We start from the raw sequence: 20,865 nt of genomic DNA, 5'->3' as shown, positions 1-20,865 counted from the left end.
GGAAGTTATTAGCCTGCTTTGTTGTTGCAACATGGTTTGATTTTCCACATCTTAAAAAAGGGAATTTATTTTCCCACTTTTATGCCTTTTCACAAATTCTTGGTGAAAATTCAAAAATATTTCTAGAGTTCGGAGATGCGATGCACCGATTTTCCACATAATTGAACGTAAATGAGTGAGACACCCCTATTATACTTAATTTTAATCTGGAGTTGCATCTCCGAAAGTGTATTTGGTATAATTCTGAGATGCATATCCGAAAATGGCTATGATACTTCAAACCAGAAATAGAGACAATATGAGCAAGATTTAGAAACAAAATCAACTCGACATTAAATTAAAACACTCAATATTATATAAATAGTTGTTAACATAAATTTAACATTATATATCGTTATAAACGGGTAGTTCAGGATGTTGCAACATATTGATAATATCATCAATGAATCTTGTAATATGTGCATCCACATCAATCAGTCCATTTGACGTGTAGCGGTAAAATGTACTCCACATGACCTTTAAATCTTCATCCGTCTTCAGTTTAAAGTTTGTGAACTGTATATTTTCTTCATTGTCAAACGAGGATGAACGACACTCGAGCTTGACAACTTTTCGATTTTCTGAATATCGCAGGAGAGTATTCATTTTGGATATCAGATCGGTGATACGTGTGTCATCTGTGACCCTAAATTAAAATGGCGGCTTCACGCCATTCAAATACACAAGTGCAGGATGGGAATATGCATTCATTCTCTGATTGTGGTGTATTTTGTAGAAAACATGGGATGATAGACACTCTATTTATATAAGTTTTGAGTCACTTTGGACCTTAGAAACCTTATCATGTCATCAAGGAGCTTTTCGAAGATGCATCACCGGATAAATCCTATTTTTTTTACGAAAAAAGGGTGATTACGAATATGCACATTCGTAATAAATCTACAGATGCATATGGTGTAGAATGTATCCGAATATGCATATTCGAAATCACCATGAACCAGAATCACACCAAAAATTGTGTAAACAAAAACATAAAATGTAAAGTATAAAATTTTAAACTAAAACAATCGACATTACACCATCATTGCTTAATATATATTACTTGTGCATAAATCCTATCAAGATTACATTGTTGACGAAAATACATTCAAAAAAAGTGTATCGGTTACAGTCTAAAATATATCAAAAATGCATCACCGCATAAATCTACTAATGGTTCCTTCTTCGAATTTTCCTTATTTAATTCTCTTTCAAGCTCTCTCAATTTAGTGAACTCATTCATCCTCTTTTGTGGAATGTGTCGTCCACTCCAATGATGTGCTTGGTATAGGACACCCCAGTTTCAAATAAATCTCAATAAAATGTAGCGATTTTGAAAGTGATATGGAGTGTGGGAGAAATGATCATGCAAGGTGATGATATATTCAATTTTCTGTTTGGTATAATTTGGAGACGCGTTTCTGAAAATGCCACTGAATGTTTAAATAAATCAGCTCAATGAAAAATGTGAAACAAATGGAGTTCATGATTATTTTCAGAGATACATATTCGAATACACCCCAGAAAATTTCGCAGATGAATCTTCAGACAAATTTTAAAACAAAAATAGAATAACTGCTTGATTTATGAGGATGAGATGTTTGAGATACGTTTAAAGATGCATATCCGAAAATACCTTAAGACAAATTTGAACTTTCAATAGTGTAAGTGACACCCTAAGTGTGAGATATGATATTCCGTACTATATAAGTGTGGTTATATAAGTGTGGTTAAGTGAGTCCATTGTGACTTAACTTCTTTTTTGACACTTAATGAGTCCATTGTGACTTAACTTCTTTTTCCTATAAACCTCCCTGATGCATCGTTTACTATATAGATACAACTCCAATCTTACGCTATATAATTTAAGGCGGAGGGAATAATTACTTATTAAACTCATAAGAATAAAATTGACTTTGAGAGAACTAAGTGTTATGAAGAGCTTATTTTTTTGTCTATTAGTAGCTCTTCTATTAATTCTTGTGATATTTTTTACTCTATAAAAGAGTTTATGAGATGCAATTAAATGTTCAACTCAATAATGCCTTATATACAAGACATTCATTCTCCTTGGTCGATTTAAGGTGAACAGATCCGTCTACAAAGTAAGGTAACAGGTTATCTGTCTTTGAACGATGTGATTATGATTCAACTCAAATGTAAAACATGTTATACAAATTTCTCTTCGTGGTGCCAATATTTACAAGCTAGCAAAGAATATATACATGAAAACGAGAAACATCAAGGAGGGTTCAAACAGAAGGGCTAGATCTGAGAACCTTCTCAAGCTTCTCAGCTTTAGTGTAATCCTTGTCACTAAGAGGTCCAACAGGAAAAGGAGTGATCTCCACAATGAGATGAGGAGTTGGTAGCTCATCAAAAAGAGCTCTCACGTTGTTGCAACAAACACTTTCTCCATGAGCACTTTCTCGCCGGATTTGGCAACCCTACAATGGTTATCGGTTTTCGAAGATAAGAGAAAAATTATAATAAAGTAGCTTGCTATCGAAACATACAGAGGAGAATTGCAAACCTTGTGAGAAGTGGCATCAACAAAGTGGTCATCATCTGACAACAGAGATGCAATGGCTTTGAGAAGTCGTCGCCCCTCAGACTTGGTTATCGGTTTTAACGTGATCAAGTCCCAATAAAAGTATAATCTTCATATTTTCGTTTTAAACCTTCCACGCATAATTTTGAAAAACCTTTGATATTCTATTTCTGGAAAATCAGTCGAAGGATTTTTTTGGTCTATTCACCCCCTATAGTTTCTTACTCCATATTCCCACCCAACAATATTTGCAATACAATATGCACAAAAATTAGTATCTTGATAAATATGTTTGATTTCACACTTTCAATTTGTCCGATCCATGAGAGATACAACAACAACAAACAACAACTAAGCCTTATCCCAATAGGTGGGGTCGACTACATGAATCAACTTTTACCATAATATTCTATCAAGGACCATGCTTCTATCTAAATCATTAATCTCAAGATCTTTCTTAATAATTTATCTTATATGCTTTTTGGGTTTTCTCATTCCTCTAACTGTTTTTCTTCTCTTCATATGGTCTACTCTCCTTTCTACAAATTTTGCAGGTATTCTCTCTACATGCATAAACCTTCTAAATCTATTTTTCACCATCTTCTTCATTATAGGCGATATCTCACAACTATCTCTAATATTTTCATTTTTAATTTTTATCCTGTCGAGTCTTACCACATAACCATTGTAACATCCTCATCTCCATTACACTTACTTTATTCTCGTGATTAATGAGAGATAACACTTCAACAAAAAAAATAGAAGCAACTTAATATTATAAGTATTTTGAGAGATTATCATATTAATCACAACGATGCAATCCATTTTTCCAAGCACGAGAGTGAAATCCAAACTAGTCGTCATTCTCAAGTCATGGACTAAGCTCTAGATCTCGACCGAAAAAGGAGGTTGGTCGACTATGGTTACAAAAAATTTCACTAGCAGAATTTTTCTTAAAGTCTCTAATGAGACCTCTGCAATCTGAAAGCCTTGTGCTACTGAAGTATGATTCGTTGATGTTGAGCTTGAAAAAGTTAGTAAGAGGAGGTTTACATTTTACATTGATTTTAGTTCTATTATATAAATAAGGCTTAAATAGTCTTTTGGTTCCTGTAAGTTATCAAATTTTTGATTTTTATCCCTGTCTTTTTTTTTTGCCCGAGTCCCTATATATCACTTTTGCTTTGGTTTTAGTCCCTAAAAACAAAATTCGCAGGAAACTTACGGATTTTTCTGTTGATTTTGACTTTAGGGACTAAAACCAACACAAAAAATGAGATATAAGGACCCAGACAAAAAAAATTACATGGACAAAAACCAAAAACTCGCTAACTTACAGGTACCAACAAACTATTTTAGCCTATATATAATTATTTGCATTATTTTCAATTTAGTATCTTATATTTTATATAATTGTTAATATTGTTTGAAATTATGTTTGTTGGAAAAATCTCATAGGTAGATTAAAATTTTAAAAAAATCATAAGAGAAGTTATTAAGAAATATTTTAAAATTAATAATTTGGATAAAATATAATTCAAGATAAAATATTATGGCAAAAATATATTTATATAGTCGATCTCATTTAATATAATAAAACTTGGTTGTTATTGATAGATGATTATTTTGAAGAGTGTAGATTTACTAAGGACTGCATTGTTTGATAGAAGGATCTATTGTAAAGAAAATTACATTATGTTATTCACATGTTGTCATTTTACAACTAAATTGATTTTTTCCTTTATTTTGAAGTTTTTTTTATGTATTATTGTGTTCTTTATTCTTCTCTATGTTGATTTTTCTCAACAATTAGTCTTGTAGCTTTTGGTTTGATTCAAGAATGGATGTTATTAGCATGCTTTGTTGGTGCAACATGGTTTTATTTTCCACGTCTTAAAAAAAGGAATTTATTTTCCCATTTATATACCTTTTCACAAATCCTTGCTGAAAATTCAAAAGTATTCCTAGAGTTCGGAGATGCATCTATGGATGCACCGATTTCCCACAAAATTGAACGTAAACGAGTGAGACACCCCTATTATACTTAATTTTAATTTGGAGTTGCATCTCCAAAAGTGTATTTGGTATAATTTTGAGATGCATATCCGAAAATGGCTCTGATACTTCAAACCAGAAATAGAGACAATATGAGCAACATATTGATAATATCATCGATGAATCTTGTAATCTGTACATCCACTTCAATCAGTCCATTACGTGTAATGGTAAAATGTACTCCACATGACCTTTAAATCTTCATCCGTCTTCAGTTTAAAGTTGGTGAACTATATATTCCCTTCACTATCAAACGAGGGTGAACGACACTCGAGCTTGACAACTCTCCGATTTTCTGAATATCGTAGGAGAGTATTTATTTTGGATATCAGATTGGTGAGACGTGTGTCATTTGTGACCCTAAAATAAAATGGCGGCTTCACGTCATTGAAATACACAAGTGTAAGGTGGGAATATGCATTCATTCTCTGATTGTGGTGTATTTTGTAGAAAACATGGGATGATAGACACTCTATTTATATAAGTTTTGAGTCACTTTGGATCTTAGAAACCTTATCATGTCATCAGGGAGCTTTTCAAAGATGCATTACCTGATAAACCCTATTTTTTTTAACGAAAAAAGGACGATTACTAATATGCACATTCGTAATAAATCTACACATGCATATAGTGTAGAATGTATCCGAATATGCATATTCGAAATCCCCATGAACCAGAATCACACCAAAAACTGTGTAAACAAAAACATAAAATATAAAGTATAAAATTTTAAACTGAAACAATCGACATTACACCATCATTGTTGAATATATATTACTTATGTATAAGTCGTATCAAAATTACATTGTTGACAAAAATACATTCAAAAAAAGTGTATCGATTACAATCTAAAATATATATAAAAAATGCATCACCACATAAATCTTCTTCGAATTTTCCTTATTTAATTCTCTTTCAAGCTCGCTCAATTTAGTGAACTCATCCATCCTCTTTTGTGGAATGTGTAGTCCACTCCAATGATGTGCTTGGTATATGACACTCTAGTTTCAAATAAACCTCAACAAAATGTAGCGATTTTGAAAGTGATATGAAGTGTGGGAGAAATGATCATGCAAGGTGACAATATATTCAATTTCCCATTTGGTATAATTTGAAAATGCGTTTCTGAAAATGTCACTGAATGTTTAAATAAATCAGCTCAATGAAAAATGTGAAGCAAATGGAGTTCATGGTTATTTTCAGAGATACATATTCGAATACACCTTAGAAAATTTCGCAGATGAATCTTTAGACAAATTTTAAAACAAAAATAGGGTAACTGCTTGATTTACGAAAGATGAGATGTTTTAAGATGCGTTTGAGATGTTTTAAGATGCGTTTGACGTACATCTCGAAAACACCCTAAGTGTGAGATAAGAAATTCCCTACTATATAAGTGTGGTTAAGTGAATCCATTGTGACTTAACTTCTTTTTTTACACTTAATGAGGCCATTGTAACTTAACTTCTTTTTCCTATAAACCTCCCTAATGCATCGTTTACTCTATAGATACGACTGCAATCTTAGCGCTATATAGTTTAAGGCGGAGGGAATAGTTACTTATTAAACTCATAAGAATAAAATTGACTTTGAGAGAACTAAGTGTTATGAAGAGCTTATTTTTTTGTCTATTAGTAGCTCTTCTATAATTCTTGTGATATTTTTTACTCTATAAAAGAGTTTATGAGATGCAATTAAACGTTCAACTCAATAATGCCTAATATACAAGACATTCATTCTCCTTGGTCGATTTAAGGTGAACAGATCCGTCTACAAAGTAAGGTAACAGGTTATCTGTCTTTGAACGATGTGATTATGATTCAACTCAAATGTAAAACATGTTATACAAATTTCTCTTCGTGGTGCCAATATTTACAAGCTAGCAAAGAATATATACATGAAAACGAGAAACATCAAGGAGGGTTCAAACAGAAGGGCTAGATCTGAGAACCTTCTCAAGCTTCTCAGCTTTAGTGTAATCCTTGTCACTAAGAGGTCCAACAGGAAAAGGAGTGATCTCCACAATGAGATGAGGAGTTGGTAGCTCATCAAAAAGAGCTCTCACGTTGTTGCAACAAACACTTTCTCCATGAGCACTTTCTCGCCGGATTTGGCAACCCTACAATGGTTATCGGTTTTCGAAGATAAGAGAAAAATTATAATAAAGTAGCTTGCTATCGAAACATACAGAGGAGAATTGCAAACCTTGTGAGAAGTGGCATCAACAAAGTGGTCATCATCTGACAACAGAGATGCAATGGCTTTGAGAAGTCGTCGCCCCTCAGACTTGGATGGGACTCTGTAGTTCCTCCTCAGTGTACCCTTTGTTGTAGGATGCCATTTGCTCGTAAGGTTCCCTCCGTTAGCTTCTTCCTTGGCTAACCAAACAAAATAAGTAGAAATAATCCATACATATTGTAACAGAAAGATACATTGCTAAGGTTCTTGAGCTTAATATAGGAGCTGAATAACCATTTTCTATGATGATTATCTCTGGTTTCTCAGTGTTTTGCAACCAAAAAATCAGAGAGACCCCATGAGCATAACTAAACAAACTCAATTTTCTAACATTACACATGATAACTCCACTGACATTACTACAAGGCATAGATAGATCACAAGTATAAAAATAAGAAACAGTTAGAGATAAATAAGTTACAATGATATACCTGGTTTTCCAAGTAAGGACTGTGTCCATTTAGAGAACCCTAAGTCACCAGAATCATTACTATCACCATTACTACCAATTTCCAAATCTGAATCAAACAACGAACTTAACTAATAAGGATCCATACAAAAATTAACCACAGCAACAGAAGAATGCCAAAATAAGTAAAACCTGAGAGGAACGGATTTGATGGAGATCCGACTAATCCAGTCTTGAGAAGAGCATAGAAGACGCAGATTCTACCAACCCATAGAACTGGATTTTCATGAAAAGAAGCACGGGTGGTAGTAGTAGTAGTTGTTCGAGATTTTTGAGTGGAAAAGACGAATCTATTGAGAGAAAGAGATGGTAAAGTTGCGAAACAAGGAAGAAAGGATTTGTGGAAGATGGTTGAGGAGGGATTGAAAGAGTGAAGAGAGACGGTGGTGGTGATTTGCAGTGAAGAAAATAGAGTCATTTTTTTTGTAGGAGTGGTTGGAGGTTAGAGTATCACAAGTGTAACTGCAAGGAAGAAGATGGAGTTTGTTGGGTTTCTTTCCTAAACTTATTTAATTATATTTTCCTGCTTGAGCACATCTTACGTGTACATTGTAAAATTGTCATTATTAGTTTTGGATAAGTCTATATTTTTTCTACATAATTTGGATAATATCTACCAATGCTTTTACTACAAAATTATTCAATTATTGCTGAACACCTTCGGTACATTTTCTAACTTTACTCGATAATTAAATGGGTGTGTTTGTTTGATGGATTAAAATTATACTCCCGGGAATATCATTCCTAGGAATAGTATTGCCAGGAATTTTATTCCCATCAATGTGTTTGGCAAAATCAATAAAGTTCCTAGGAATATTTTTAAGTTTTATTTAATTAAATTTTAAAAATTAAAAAATTAAAAATAAATGTGTTAAAATAACATGAGAGTGGGAAGTTATGGTTGGTTATTTTATATTCCCATGGGAATATAAGATTCCCATCATTTGATATGGGAATAAAAATGGAGAAATTTATGAACAAAACATATTCCTGGGAATAAAAAGTACCCAGGCATAAACTATCAAAACTTGAAACAAACAAGGGAATATGTGAATTCCAATGTCATATTCCCGGGAATAATATTTGTATCCACGAAACAAACACCCCCTTAGTATCTAATGTTATTCAATGTCATATTTTTTTAAATAAAGTAAATTTAAAATCTATTTTCATTAAAGTTATTTATTCTTTATTGGAATCAGAATTGATCAATGACTATGACTGATGTATGTGGATTGCAAAAGGAAATTGAAGTTTCTAATGTGGTGGATGAGGACTGACTTGCAATGTTATCACTTCAATTCAATATGAGAGTAAGATGACTCAGGTGAAAAATATGAGATCAAAAAGTGTCTTTTGTATCTCATGTGTGTCAATTATATACGATGAATAATTTTAATGAGTTTTGTATCGGTTGATTCAATATTTAGGATCTTTAACACCATAAATTCTGAAACTTATATAAAAAGAATTACTCGACAATTTAAGGTGTCACTTCGACAACCAACCAACAAAACTTTCAGAAACATTTAACAATGCATCGAAATTTAACATAATGACAGTTTCAAATAAAGTATTAAACTTTAACATCATAATTCGACACCAACTCAAAACATAACAAAAGCGTCACGTCTCCGATGTTACAAGATTAGAGTACTAAACCATTAAAATACAATAACGATAAAGTAAATGAAGATGAGCTTCAAGTCCGTCTTCTAACTCACAACAACTACTACTCATGTTCCTGAGTATCTGTAACATTATACATCAACACACAAGCAAAGCAACAAAAGGGTGAGAACACGCTCAAATATGTTAGCGATGCAAGAGATCGGGAAGGGTGGCATAAATAATAATATCAACAATCATCAGCAGGTAATGTATTCACACGAAAATCATAAATTCTCAAATGCAACTTCTAGGCAAAGAGACAACACCTCGACTCTATATGCATCTGATACCAACTCAACAATAGTTCTCCATACGAATCAGGCTCTAACATCTGAACCCTAAGCCCACTCACCTGGGCTCCACACAAGTCACTCGTCCATTCATCTGAACTCGTGACCCGCTTCTTTCACAACAACGACAACATATGATGTATGACATATAATTTATGCAATAATAACTAAAGATTTATGACCCCCCCCCCCCCTTGAAGCATAAACAACATGGAACATAACAACAATGTAGTTCCCCATTCGAAACTACCACCATAATAAACAATGATTATGTACTCTCCACATAATTAATCATCAATCATCATAACAACTTTCATTATCAATCAATTGAACACAACTTGACATAAACTCAAACATTTCATGTATAATCAATATCAATTCAATAAAATGCACCGCTTCTCATTAAATAGAAACACATAATCTCAAACAATACATGACAATACCGATTAATCATTAAAATAGTACAATGTCACCAAATTAACTCGAAAACAACTCAATTATGTGATGTCACTCTCGTTGGCGACCTATAACTCGTTGGGCGAGCGTTCACTTGACAAACTCTCCTCTCGCTGAGCGCACATCTCAGAAACTATAATTCCTCACTCTGCATATCTTGTTGGGCGAGACATTTCTTGTAGGGTGAATTTAATCCTCGTATGGGCGAGATCGTTCAGACTAGAACCCGGTAAACATGATTTTCCACCATTGTAGCCCTATCAAAGCTCTGATTTTGACTCCAATTGATCACAAACGCATGAAATTCAATCATACATGTTAATACAGTATTAAAATACTAAAATAGGCACAAATTAACATATATTACATCAATTTGATTCAAAATCATCATCACCTTCAACAATTATAACACAACTTATAAGAACATCAAATTTCATAATTTAATCAGATAAATTCACACAGAATTGACATGAAATCAGTAAACGAAAATTGACAGCACATGAAACATTCAAAACATATTCATCATAGTTCGTAACAAACATACATACACATTATCAATTGGGAAAAAGAGAGAAAACCTATAGGGGGTGAGAATACCTCTATACCCTTCAGATAATATACACTCATAGTAGAGTAATTTTACCCTTACCTGATTTTCCAACAATCTCTAAGCTTTAGCTATGGTGATTTCATTTCCAAGCCCATTGTTCTTGCTCTTTTTCACTTTGCCTCTTGCCTCTCAATTTCCAAAGTGTTTACACGTACGGTCAAAAGTTCAAACTCTCACATTTTCTATTTAAACCAAAACTTAATTCCCTTTAATTGTACTAATCCTCCTTTACCCCAAACTTACTCTACTCCTCTTACTAAATTTAATTTCTTTTATTTTAATTTTTAATTCTAATAACTCAATTTTCCACCAAATTATACTATTTCTCTTATTTTTCTACAACTATCACAATTTTATTTTAAATCTAATTTTCATCCCAATAACATTATTTTTAGTCATTCCTCTTAAATTAAATTAATTAAAATTAATCCAATTAATTTCTACCATTCCCTTAACTCTCTCCAATACCCACTAAGACACATATATTCACCAATTATCCAAATAAAAATATTTAAATTTATTTAAATAATTAAATAGAACAAAACTAAATTTAATTGAATTTGAGGTGTTACAGGGTCCGCCCGTATTGGCCTTTAGCCAATCCATAATAGTTGTCCCCAAGACTTGTTAGGCGTTTCATCAATCGAGAAAGCTTTTGAAGTCGATGTAGGCCATGTATCATCAAAGTCGCCTTTAAGGAAAACATGAAAGTCATGTGTAAAGCCACAAACTGCTTTCAGGTGTGAGACTATATGGTTGAAGGAGAGCTTATAAGGATTTATTGGTACTATCTATACCAACAAAATATATCTTCTTTTTGATAGCCTAACAAATAAGAACTCTATAGTTAAGTGTGTTTGACTTGAAGTAGCATTTAGATGGGTGACCTTATAGGAAGTTTCTCAAAAAGCTCGTGAGTGAGGATAAAGAATGCTGAAAAGACCCGTGTTGGTTTGTGGGGTCAGTTGATAATTCTGAAAGCAGTCTAGGGCATCACACCATGAGGTAATTACAGAATTAGTAGGGGAACAATCACATTAAATGAATTTCCCATCATCAACGTTTCACCGATTTTTAGGCATGTGGCCTTAGGCTCGCATGTTATGGCGTGATGATCTTCTATAGGACATTCGAGTGTACTTGAGTTTGCTTGTATTCCCAAGGTGAAATTTAACTGTCAAATTTTAACTTACATCTTCTTTTTTATTTGACCCGTTGTATGCTTTCTCTATATAAGGGTTTCCTGGCTCTTTGGGTAAAAAAAATCTCCACTCATGAAAATCAGTTTTCCCTTTTGTGAGAGTGATTTCCTTTTCCTTTTCATAAGTCTTTTCCCGAGCGCTTGCTCTCTTTAAAACAAAACATTTTTTTTTGCATTTAACCTCTTCTTTCTCTGCATGCTCTCATATTCTACAAGTATCATGAAGGTGAGAAAAACACAAGAAGGGGGGTTGAATTGTGTTAGATTTTTCTTTATTTTCTAAAAAATCTCTTATCATTTTCTGAACTCAAAGTCTATAATCTGATATTGAGTTAAGTGTTTGCAACGGATAAAAACAAGTTCAAAGTTAGAGAGTGAAAGAAAGAGAGACACTGGAAGATTTATCCTAGTTCCTCCCACAAAATAAGAGTAGTCCAGTCCCCTTGCAGTTCCAAGGGATTTCACTATAATCACTACTGATTACTAATGCTCAAGCACACAAGCAAGAGAGTTCCAATTCTTAAACACACAAGTAAGAGACTTCTAATCCTCAACCACTCAGCAAGAGACTTTAGATGCTCAAAAATACAAGCAAGAGACTTCTAATAACTTATCTTATAGATAAAAGATTGTTTGTTTCATACACTTGATATACAATCAGATGTGTAAATAAAATACAAAATAGGACTCTTTAAGACTTATGAATTTCTAAAATATACAAATGATAAGAAATTATAAGTTAAACTTGTGCTATTTGTTTTACATAGTAACAACTCTTTTTGTTGTCAAGTGGTTAGTTGATTTTTCTTCAAGTCTTCAGCTCCTTATATAGAGAGATATAAAAAAGTCGTTGAAGAGAAAAGCTAGCACACGTGACTCTTAGAGAATCTTGATCATATACACTGGAATGTTACTTGATATGGTTAATCCCTTTGAAAAGATATTTGAAACCCCTTATTTCAAGAGGAATTCTTTGTTACATCCCAGTTGTGTGTGTAGATTTTTGTTTAAATCTTCACGTGATCAGAAGAAGACAAATTGCTCCCTGAGTCTGAAAGTGACTTATCATAGTCTTTTTTATCCCTGCTTTTAGTGACCTTAGAGCCTGATAGTGACTTATTAGAGTCTTCTTGATTCTTGTGTTGACTCACTTTAGAATCTGAGAACTTCCGAGGAAGTTGACCTCTTCTAGAGTCTGACTCTTTAGAATCTGGATCTCAAGTTCTGATCCTTCAAAGTCCGAGTCTTCAGAGTTTGGTCTTTAGAATCCGGTTCTTAGGTTCTGATCCTTCACATTCTGAATCTTTTAGCTTCTCTTTAAATGTTCATATTCAGTACCAGTAGTAAGTTTATGTCAGAAATTTTAGTCTATGGTCATGCACACTTGAATATATGTTAGTGAAGCTAGCGGAAATACACCCGAACGTATCACACACTCGAACATACAATAGAGTTGCCATAAAATTTTATTTATTCCCAAAGGAAAGGGAAAACATCAATAAAACTTGGGAAAACATATATGTTGGGTAAGGAAATCGGTTATGCAAGAGGAAGGTATTAGCACCCCAAACATCCACGGTACTCCATGGGAACTGTTTTGATTGTTCTCGCTCGAATAGGTGTGATCTCAAAGATTACTTGCAAAAGAATGGGATAACAACATTGGTCTGAACCAAAGAATTATGATTTGAAATCCAACAAGGGTGAAAACATGAACCCAAGAGTAAAGTGGCTTTTACCAGTACGTGGGCTAGCATGGCTGCTGCTATAGGATAATGCCGAAAATAAGAAGAAATAAGTGTTTGGGAATGGTCCAAACATCTCTTGGTTCACAAGGTGACACAAGATAAAGCACAAAGAGGTAGTGTATTTGGCTCAAAGGTAACTAGTATATCACATGGAGTGAATGAAGGTAGTATATGAATGCATCATGGATATGTACGGAATGAAGTGACCAAAGTCACATAATCGAATATCTAGTAACAAGTGACTGGAAAAGTGTTGTTTGAAACCGAAGGTGAAGGTATATTGGAATCCATAAGAGAAATGGGATTTGTACCATAGAGGGAAACAACGTTAAACAATACGTGGACTAGCATGACTGCACTACGCCAAATAAGGGAAAAGAGGGCGCTTATTTTGACCTATAACAGCGCTTTTAAGCGCCCTCTAAAGTGGCGCTGGCATAGGTAAAGACAGCGCTTTGTTTTCCTGGAGAAAGCGCTCTCTAAAGTGGCCCTTTAAGGGCCACATTATAGTGCGCTTTCAGAAAAAAGCGCCCTCTGGAGTGGTCCATAAAGGGCCACCTTAGAGGGCGCTTTCTGGACAAAGCGCCCTCTAAAGTTGTCAATGTAAAGTGTTTAGAGGGCGCTTCCTACAGAAAGTGCCCTCTAAAGTGTTAGTTATTTTAAAAAAATTCATATTGATATACCATTAATCCAATGAACCTGTTCGCATGCTGCAAAAGTCTAAAATTCATATTGATTTCATCCTTTAATCCAATGTTATACACCATTAATCCATTGATATATACAACATGAATCCATTTATATACAACATTAATCCTCCATATATACAACATTAATATATTGATATTCATGCATGTACAACAACATTCCATACATATATGTACAACAACTACAACCTATATGATTCTATGATCAATAATGAATTGACACAATTTATCCTTCATTTCATCCAAATGAGCTCTTGAGTAAGATTTGTATTCGTCAAAGTACTACAATTAAGAGAATAAAACATATTCATGATTTAATAACAAATTAGATGAAATATCCGATAATATTAAAATAAACCCTAAGTTATTATTCCATACCATTTTTGGGATGTCTATACGATTCAACGCAATGATATCTCTCATAAATCTCAATACAAAAAATCTGCAATCGATCGAATTGTTTTGCTGAGGACACTACACAGAAAAACAAACAAACAATATATATATATATATATATATATATATATATATATATATATATATATATATATATATATATATATATATATATATATATATATATATATATATATATATATATATATATATATATATATATATATATATATATATATATATATATATATATATATATATATATATATATATATATATATATATATATATATATATATATATATATATATATATATATATATATATAGTTAATTTCTTACGAACACTATTATAAGCAAAAAACAAACACTATTATAAGCAAAAATAAGAAACTTAATATATACCTGAACTCTGACCCAGGTAATGTCCTTCCTATTACGATAATTCTTTTTCGATCTAAATTTTAGTATTGCCCTAACAAAATAAAAACGTATATTGAGATCAATCTGACAGACATAATTAAATATACAAATACACACGAATATTTAGGGGAATTTCACTTACGCGTCAACCGTCTTCTTCATACTCGGATATTTACTCCAATCACCCGGTAACGAATCGAGATAATACACCATTAGTCTCGAAAGACCCATAGCAACCAACACCCAGTGACCACTGTAAAATAAAACAAAAATTTAGATGCATGAAAATTTTCTACGTAAAAGATATACATAGATTAGAATGAAATTATTAGAAAGAAAATCTAACCCGTTGCCAGAATTAAACGGTAAAAAATACAAACTGGGTGTAGTATTATCGCCGGCCACCATGAATCTATCGACTAGTTCATTCATTACAGATGTTGGATTTGTCGTTATAAACGTTATGTTGATACGGGAAGCAGCAATAAAATTGAATCGGTTACACAATTCAGTTCCCCGCATCAATGTGTCATACATATACCTTAAATAGAAACATAATAAAAATTAGACTACTCATTGAAATGTGTAAATAAATTGTTCAACTAAGTAAATAATAGATTGTTCGGAGTACCATATGTATGTATGAATGACAACGATGCCCAATTCTTCGTGTTCAAAAAGTTGTTGCATGTCCTCCTTTGCAATTATTTCGGAATGAGCAATTCCGAAAACACCTACATCCATATCTACACTACGGATGGCGCCGTGCATAATATCTGACTCTTCCACCATTTTCTCAAGACGCATCATAATTTGAGATTTTGTCCCGGACGTCGTTGGAATTTCCTTACTAGCTTTGTCCAACATTTGACCGGGAACCTAAAAATATAAATTAAATCATGACTTTTTGTGATGCAACAAAATCGTTGTGTATATAATTCAATGGGCATATATATTTGTACCTCTTTTTGAGATTTAGGATTTGTTTTTGTCCCGGACTTCGTTGGAATATCCTTACCGGCTTTTTTCAACATTCGACCGGGAACCTACAAATTCATATAAATTAAATCACGACTTTTTGTGATGCAACAGAATCGTTGTGTATATAATTTAATGGGTATATATATTTGTACCTCTTTTTGAGATTTAGGATTTGTTTTTGTCCCGAACTTCGTTGGAATATCCTTACCAGCTTTTTTCAACATTCGACCGGGAACCTAAAAATTCATATAAATTAAATCATGACTTTTTGTGATGCAACAGAATCGTTGCGTATATAATTTAATGGGTATATATATTTGTACCTCTTTTTGAGATGCAACCGACTCGATGCGTCTTGAAATCCTTTTACCAGCTTTATGTGTGGGTCTTGTAGGAGTCTAACATTACCATGTAATAAGGATTGATTAAATATCATAATTGTAGCTGAATTGAAATGTGAATACTAAATATTCATAATCATTTAGAACATATATACCTCGGCGTCTGGGAAAATTAGATCTGACAGCCATCCAACAAAGGATCCGACTGCATCTCGCATCAACGTTGTCTCTGAAACAACGTCAGGTAATGGTAGAAGCGCGTCCGTATCTAATACAAGGTCAACCGAAACTTTCATATATCCCACCGGGAGGGGATTATGGTGAAGTAATTCACCCGAAGTGTTGTGCACTTTTCCCTTGCCAACTATGCGATAAGTTGGTGACGATAGATACAACTGACAAGGTGTAATGCCCTAAACCAATAATAAATATGTTATTGTTAACGTGTATATGTGTCAAGTAAAAAAGTGCTATTTTAATTTCATAATAACATATATAATTACCTCGGGAAATTTCGGTTGACAATTGATACTAGCTCGGTCACTAGTATCGTTTGCCTCGGAACCGCGCCTTTCCTCTCTATACCTTGCATTCTCCTTTTGTAGTTCGAGTACTTGTGCCCTTAACTCCGTCAAGGTCTCCATCACCTCTTTGTTGGTAGGATTTTTTGTTTTTGTTTTTTTATAAAATGACGACGGAGTCACACCAAAACTCTTACCCCTCACACGACCGGAATGCTCAGGAACATTTAGTACTCGACTAAGTAGGCTCCTGCAATCCTGGACCTCGGTTGAAGGTGAGGTTTGGGATAAAGTCTCCTAAAATATTATTAGAGGAGATTAAAAATGAATTATATGTCTAACAAAATTTTCGATATAATTAAAGAAATAATGTTATATATACTTACACATTCGTCATAAACATTTTGAACCGTTTCAACGACAGCCCCATCCTTCCCAACCCGAGCAGCCTTCCACAATACGTGCTCCGGAAGAGATGTTGCGTCACTTTTCTCCTCGGCTAGCTACACATTGAATCAGATTATAAGATCATAAATTATAACATATTGTGACAATGTATAAGCTCATAGCATTTGAATATACTCACAATTCTTTGTTGTAACCGTGCATATCCCGTACGCCCTTTTTTGTACGGATACGCGGGTTTTGATGCCCTTTTCCGATTTTTGTCGCTTACTTCCTGGATAAAAAAGTTTAAGGCATATCAGAACCAAGTAACTTAACAATTGTATAATACCATAATTAATAGACATTACATGGAATTTTTCGTTTCTTCGTTTGGCGACAAAGTTATCCCATTCTTCGGCTGAAATAATCTCCGCATACTTCATTCGCCGTTCTGCTTCAACAAATTTTCCTTCCTCATCCTTGAGAAATTTGTTGGACAAAAAGGATCGAAATCCTCGGAGTCTTTTTCCGGCCAATTGAATACAATATTTTTGTCGGCTTTCATCGATGTGAAAGGATCTCTAAAAAGCATACACATGGAGTGTGTTATTTTAAGTAATATTATAACAATATATGGTCAACAAATAGTCAACAAAAAAAACATATAACAATATATGGTAAGTACCTGTATCTCGGACCATATTTTTTCTTTGCCAACCTTCAATTCCGGACTTCTCCAATTATCACATGTAATCGGAATATGTTGTCGAACAAGGAAACCAATGTAACTTGCCAACATTGAACCGTTAGGCTCAATTAGTTGGTCTTCAGCACTCCAATGTACTTCGAATTTTTCACCCTTGTCTCTTGCACGAATGATTGACTTCATAACAGTCAATCCTCGTTTGATTTCATTTTCAACATTGTTACGTGATCCACTCGCGTCATGGGTATCGTCTTGGTTACTAGCCATTTTATCTGTAATATAGAAATGATTCAATAAGACCCAAGTAAGACAATGACCATATTCGTGAAGCTACACAAAAAACACATTCATATACCTTCCATTTCTCTCATGTTACAACAATCTAAACTCTCTTTTTTTTTCATCATTATTGAATACAAACTCACACACACCTACTGCATACAAAAGACCAATGCAAACTTATGGTGTTTGGAACATGAACAAACTTGCATCCATAATCATCAAACTTCCAAGCACAAGCTCAAACACACTCCAAATGACATCACTTTTCAATCAGAAATAAAAAACCTTACATAACCATACAACATACAACATTCAGAGATCAAAACCATACACAAAAAAATAACAAAAAATGATTTTCAACAAGGTGCTCACGAACACCATATAGTGCTCGTTTGCCCTAAACAACATTAATCAACATAATGCACAAAATGTAAAACTCAGTTTAGAAAATGCCCTAATCAAACACCTGAAAATACAAACTATTGAGAGAAATACCTTCAAGGTGACGGTAACGATGGAAAAGAAAGTGAACAGCGACGGTGGACGCAGATAACTCAGTGAACGCGAACGCAACAGCAGAAAAAGGCGACGACGACGACGACGGTGAGGGAGGGAGAACGAATGGAGGACGAGAGTAATCGCAGTAGAGAGTAATCGCAGTAGAGAGAAAACCCAGTTACGTAAACGAAATAGCATATAGCGAGGGAAAATAAAGAGACATGTAATATATGTTATAATTTTAATGTTTACTAAAGGGGACCTTAGAGGGCGCTTGTGTAAAAAAAGCGCCCTCTAAAGGGGGTCTAAGAGGGCGCTTCTAAAAGCGCTCTCTAAGGCTTTCCAAAAGCGCCTTATAAACTAGAAATGTACATGGACTTAGAAAGCGCTTTTTTAAAAGCGCCCTCTAAGGGTACCCTTAGAGGGCGCTTTCATAAACGCGCCCTCTATTGGTGTCCCTCCATTTTCTCATTATTTTTTCGCTTCACTTTAGAGGGCGCTTTTACAAAAGCGCCCTCTAAAGTGCGCTATCTATTCCAGTTGTTCGCTCCTTATTTTTTCTCTTCACTTTAGAGTGCGCTTTTGTAATAAAGCGCCCTCTAAGGTGCGCTGTTGTTGCACCCCAAAATTTGCCCTCTATTTTTAACTCTAACCAATTTTTTGTTTCACATTCATTTGCATCATCTTCATAGCATAACATTTTTTTCTGTCTTAATATTAGCCGGAATAATTTCTCGGAATTTACAAACAGACTGGTCAAATTAACTTTTTAACCGTGCCTAAAATTAGTCAACGAAAAAATGTCAAGTTTTGCAAATGTCGGTAACATTAATCTGCGGTTCACGTGGTTTAATTTGACATGCTAAAAATATTTTTACGACTATTTTTGGTCATATGTTGATCAGTCTGAGCAGTTTAAACGGTCATAATTTTTATTTCAAAATCCGACCAAACGCTGTATTTTTCCGAGTCATTTATTTCGCGCTGATTATTTTGACGTGTTCATTTTATTTTTTCGAGCATTTTGGTGCCCGACTTTTATTTTTTTGAGTCTATTTATTTTTATATTGGGTCTAGAATAAATAAATAGGTTAATTAGTTTTTATTTTAATTTTAACTATTTTAATTATTTAACTTTATTCAGTTTTTAATTTAATATTGGGTTTCAAAATAAACTTAGGCCCATTATCATTAACCTAATTTGTTCCTATATATATTTACTAGCATGACTGATAGAGGGAGGCCGAAAGACAGAACAAAAAAAAGAGAAACTGAGAGTGGCTGATCTATACTATCGTACACACAGTTTGGTAATAGTTTATATATGATATATACTTTATCTATTTTGTTGATATATTTGTTACTGTGTTTCAAATACATGTTCATATATGTAACTAGTGTGTTAAATATATATATATATATATATATATATATATATATATATATATATATATATATATATATATATATATATATATATATATATATATATTTCTATTTTATATTATAATTTGATTATGTTTTCGGATCGGATCGTGTCAATACGCCGTTTTCACATATACGTGTATGAGGCGTGACATTTGTGTTATCCGATCCAGTTGCGATGATCGCAATTTTGCGCTAGCAACGCCGTTGTTTTTTTTAAATTCATATTTTTTTTATATACATATATTTAGATCTGCACATTTTTTTTCATAACTAACTACCCTGATTTTTCCTAAACCCTGACAATTTCGCCACAAACTCTAAATTTCAAACCTAAAACTTTAACCGTGTTATTTCCTTTAAACCATAAACCTTTTCTTAAACCTTAACAAACCTTGTTATTATTTCCTATTTTCGCTCATATTTATGTTATTCATACACTGTAACCGCTTCGCCCTTGTAATATTTTAAGTTTTAACTTGTAATATTTTCAGTTTTACTTTTCGCCATCTTTATTATGTAACTGCACCAAAGCGTTGTAATAATTAGGGTTTTATTTTCTGCCATTTATTTTTCTGCCATTTAAATTCCTGCCATTGATCCTATATTAACTGCGTGGTTTAGTAATGTAGGGCGTGAAAACCTACTAAATTAATTATTTAATATTTTTCTATAACCTTTATATTTTTTGTAAATAAATAATAAATACTAACTATTTTAATAACTTTTTTTTATTACTTACTTATAATAATAAATCCTTATATATTTTGTAAATAAAATCTAATTGACCATTTTTCTAATTGAATAATAATAATAAACCTATTAATCTAATAATTTGATATTTTCTATAACCTTTATTTATTTTGTAAAT

General features: G+C 33.2%; 1 protein-coding gene across 2 annotated transcripts; it reads right to left on the bottom strand.

The window, feature by feature from the left end:
* Positions 1 to 2,166: 2,166 nt before the first annotated feature.
* LOC127083239 (uncharacterized) lies at positions 2,167 to 7,872 on the bottom strand. 2 transcript variants are annotated; one of them, XM_051023531.1, is made up of 4 exons: positions 7,485 to 7,872; positions 7,315 to 7,401; positions 6,851 to 7,023; positions 2,167 to 2,486 (listed from the first exon to the last, which is right to left on the bottom strand). In XM_051023531.1, exons 1-4 carry the CDS (start codon positions 7,768 to 7,770, stop codon positions 2,292 to 2,294), a joined length of 741 nt encoding a protein of 246 aa, XP_050879488.1. In that variant the 5' UTR covers positions 7,771 to 7,872; the 3' UTR covers positions 2,167 to 2,291. The 2 variants fall into 2 exon arrangements, with proteins under 2 accessions (XP_050879488.1, XP_050879487.1); XM_051023530.1 differs by lacking the exon at positions 2,167 to 2,486 and adding an exon at positions 6,445 to 6,764.
* Between the last annotated feature and the right edge of the window lie 12,993 nt (positions 7,873 to 20,865).

Source organism: Lathyrus oleraceus, chromosome 5 (assembly GCF_024323335.1).
Source record: "Lathyrus oleraceus cultivar Zhongwan6 chromosome 5, CAAS_Psat_ZW6_1.0, whole genome shotgun sequence".
In the NCBI taxonomy this organism is placed as follows: domain Eukaryota; kingdom Viridiplantae; phylum Streptophyta; class Magnoliopsida; order Fabales; family Fabaceae; genus Lathyrus; species Lathyrus oleraceus.
This window is presented reverse-complemented; position numbering and strand designations above follow the sequence as displayed.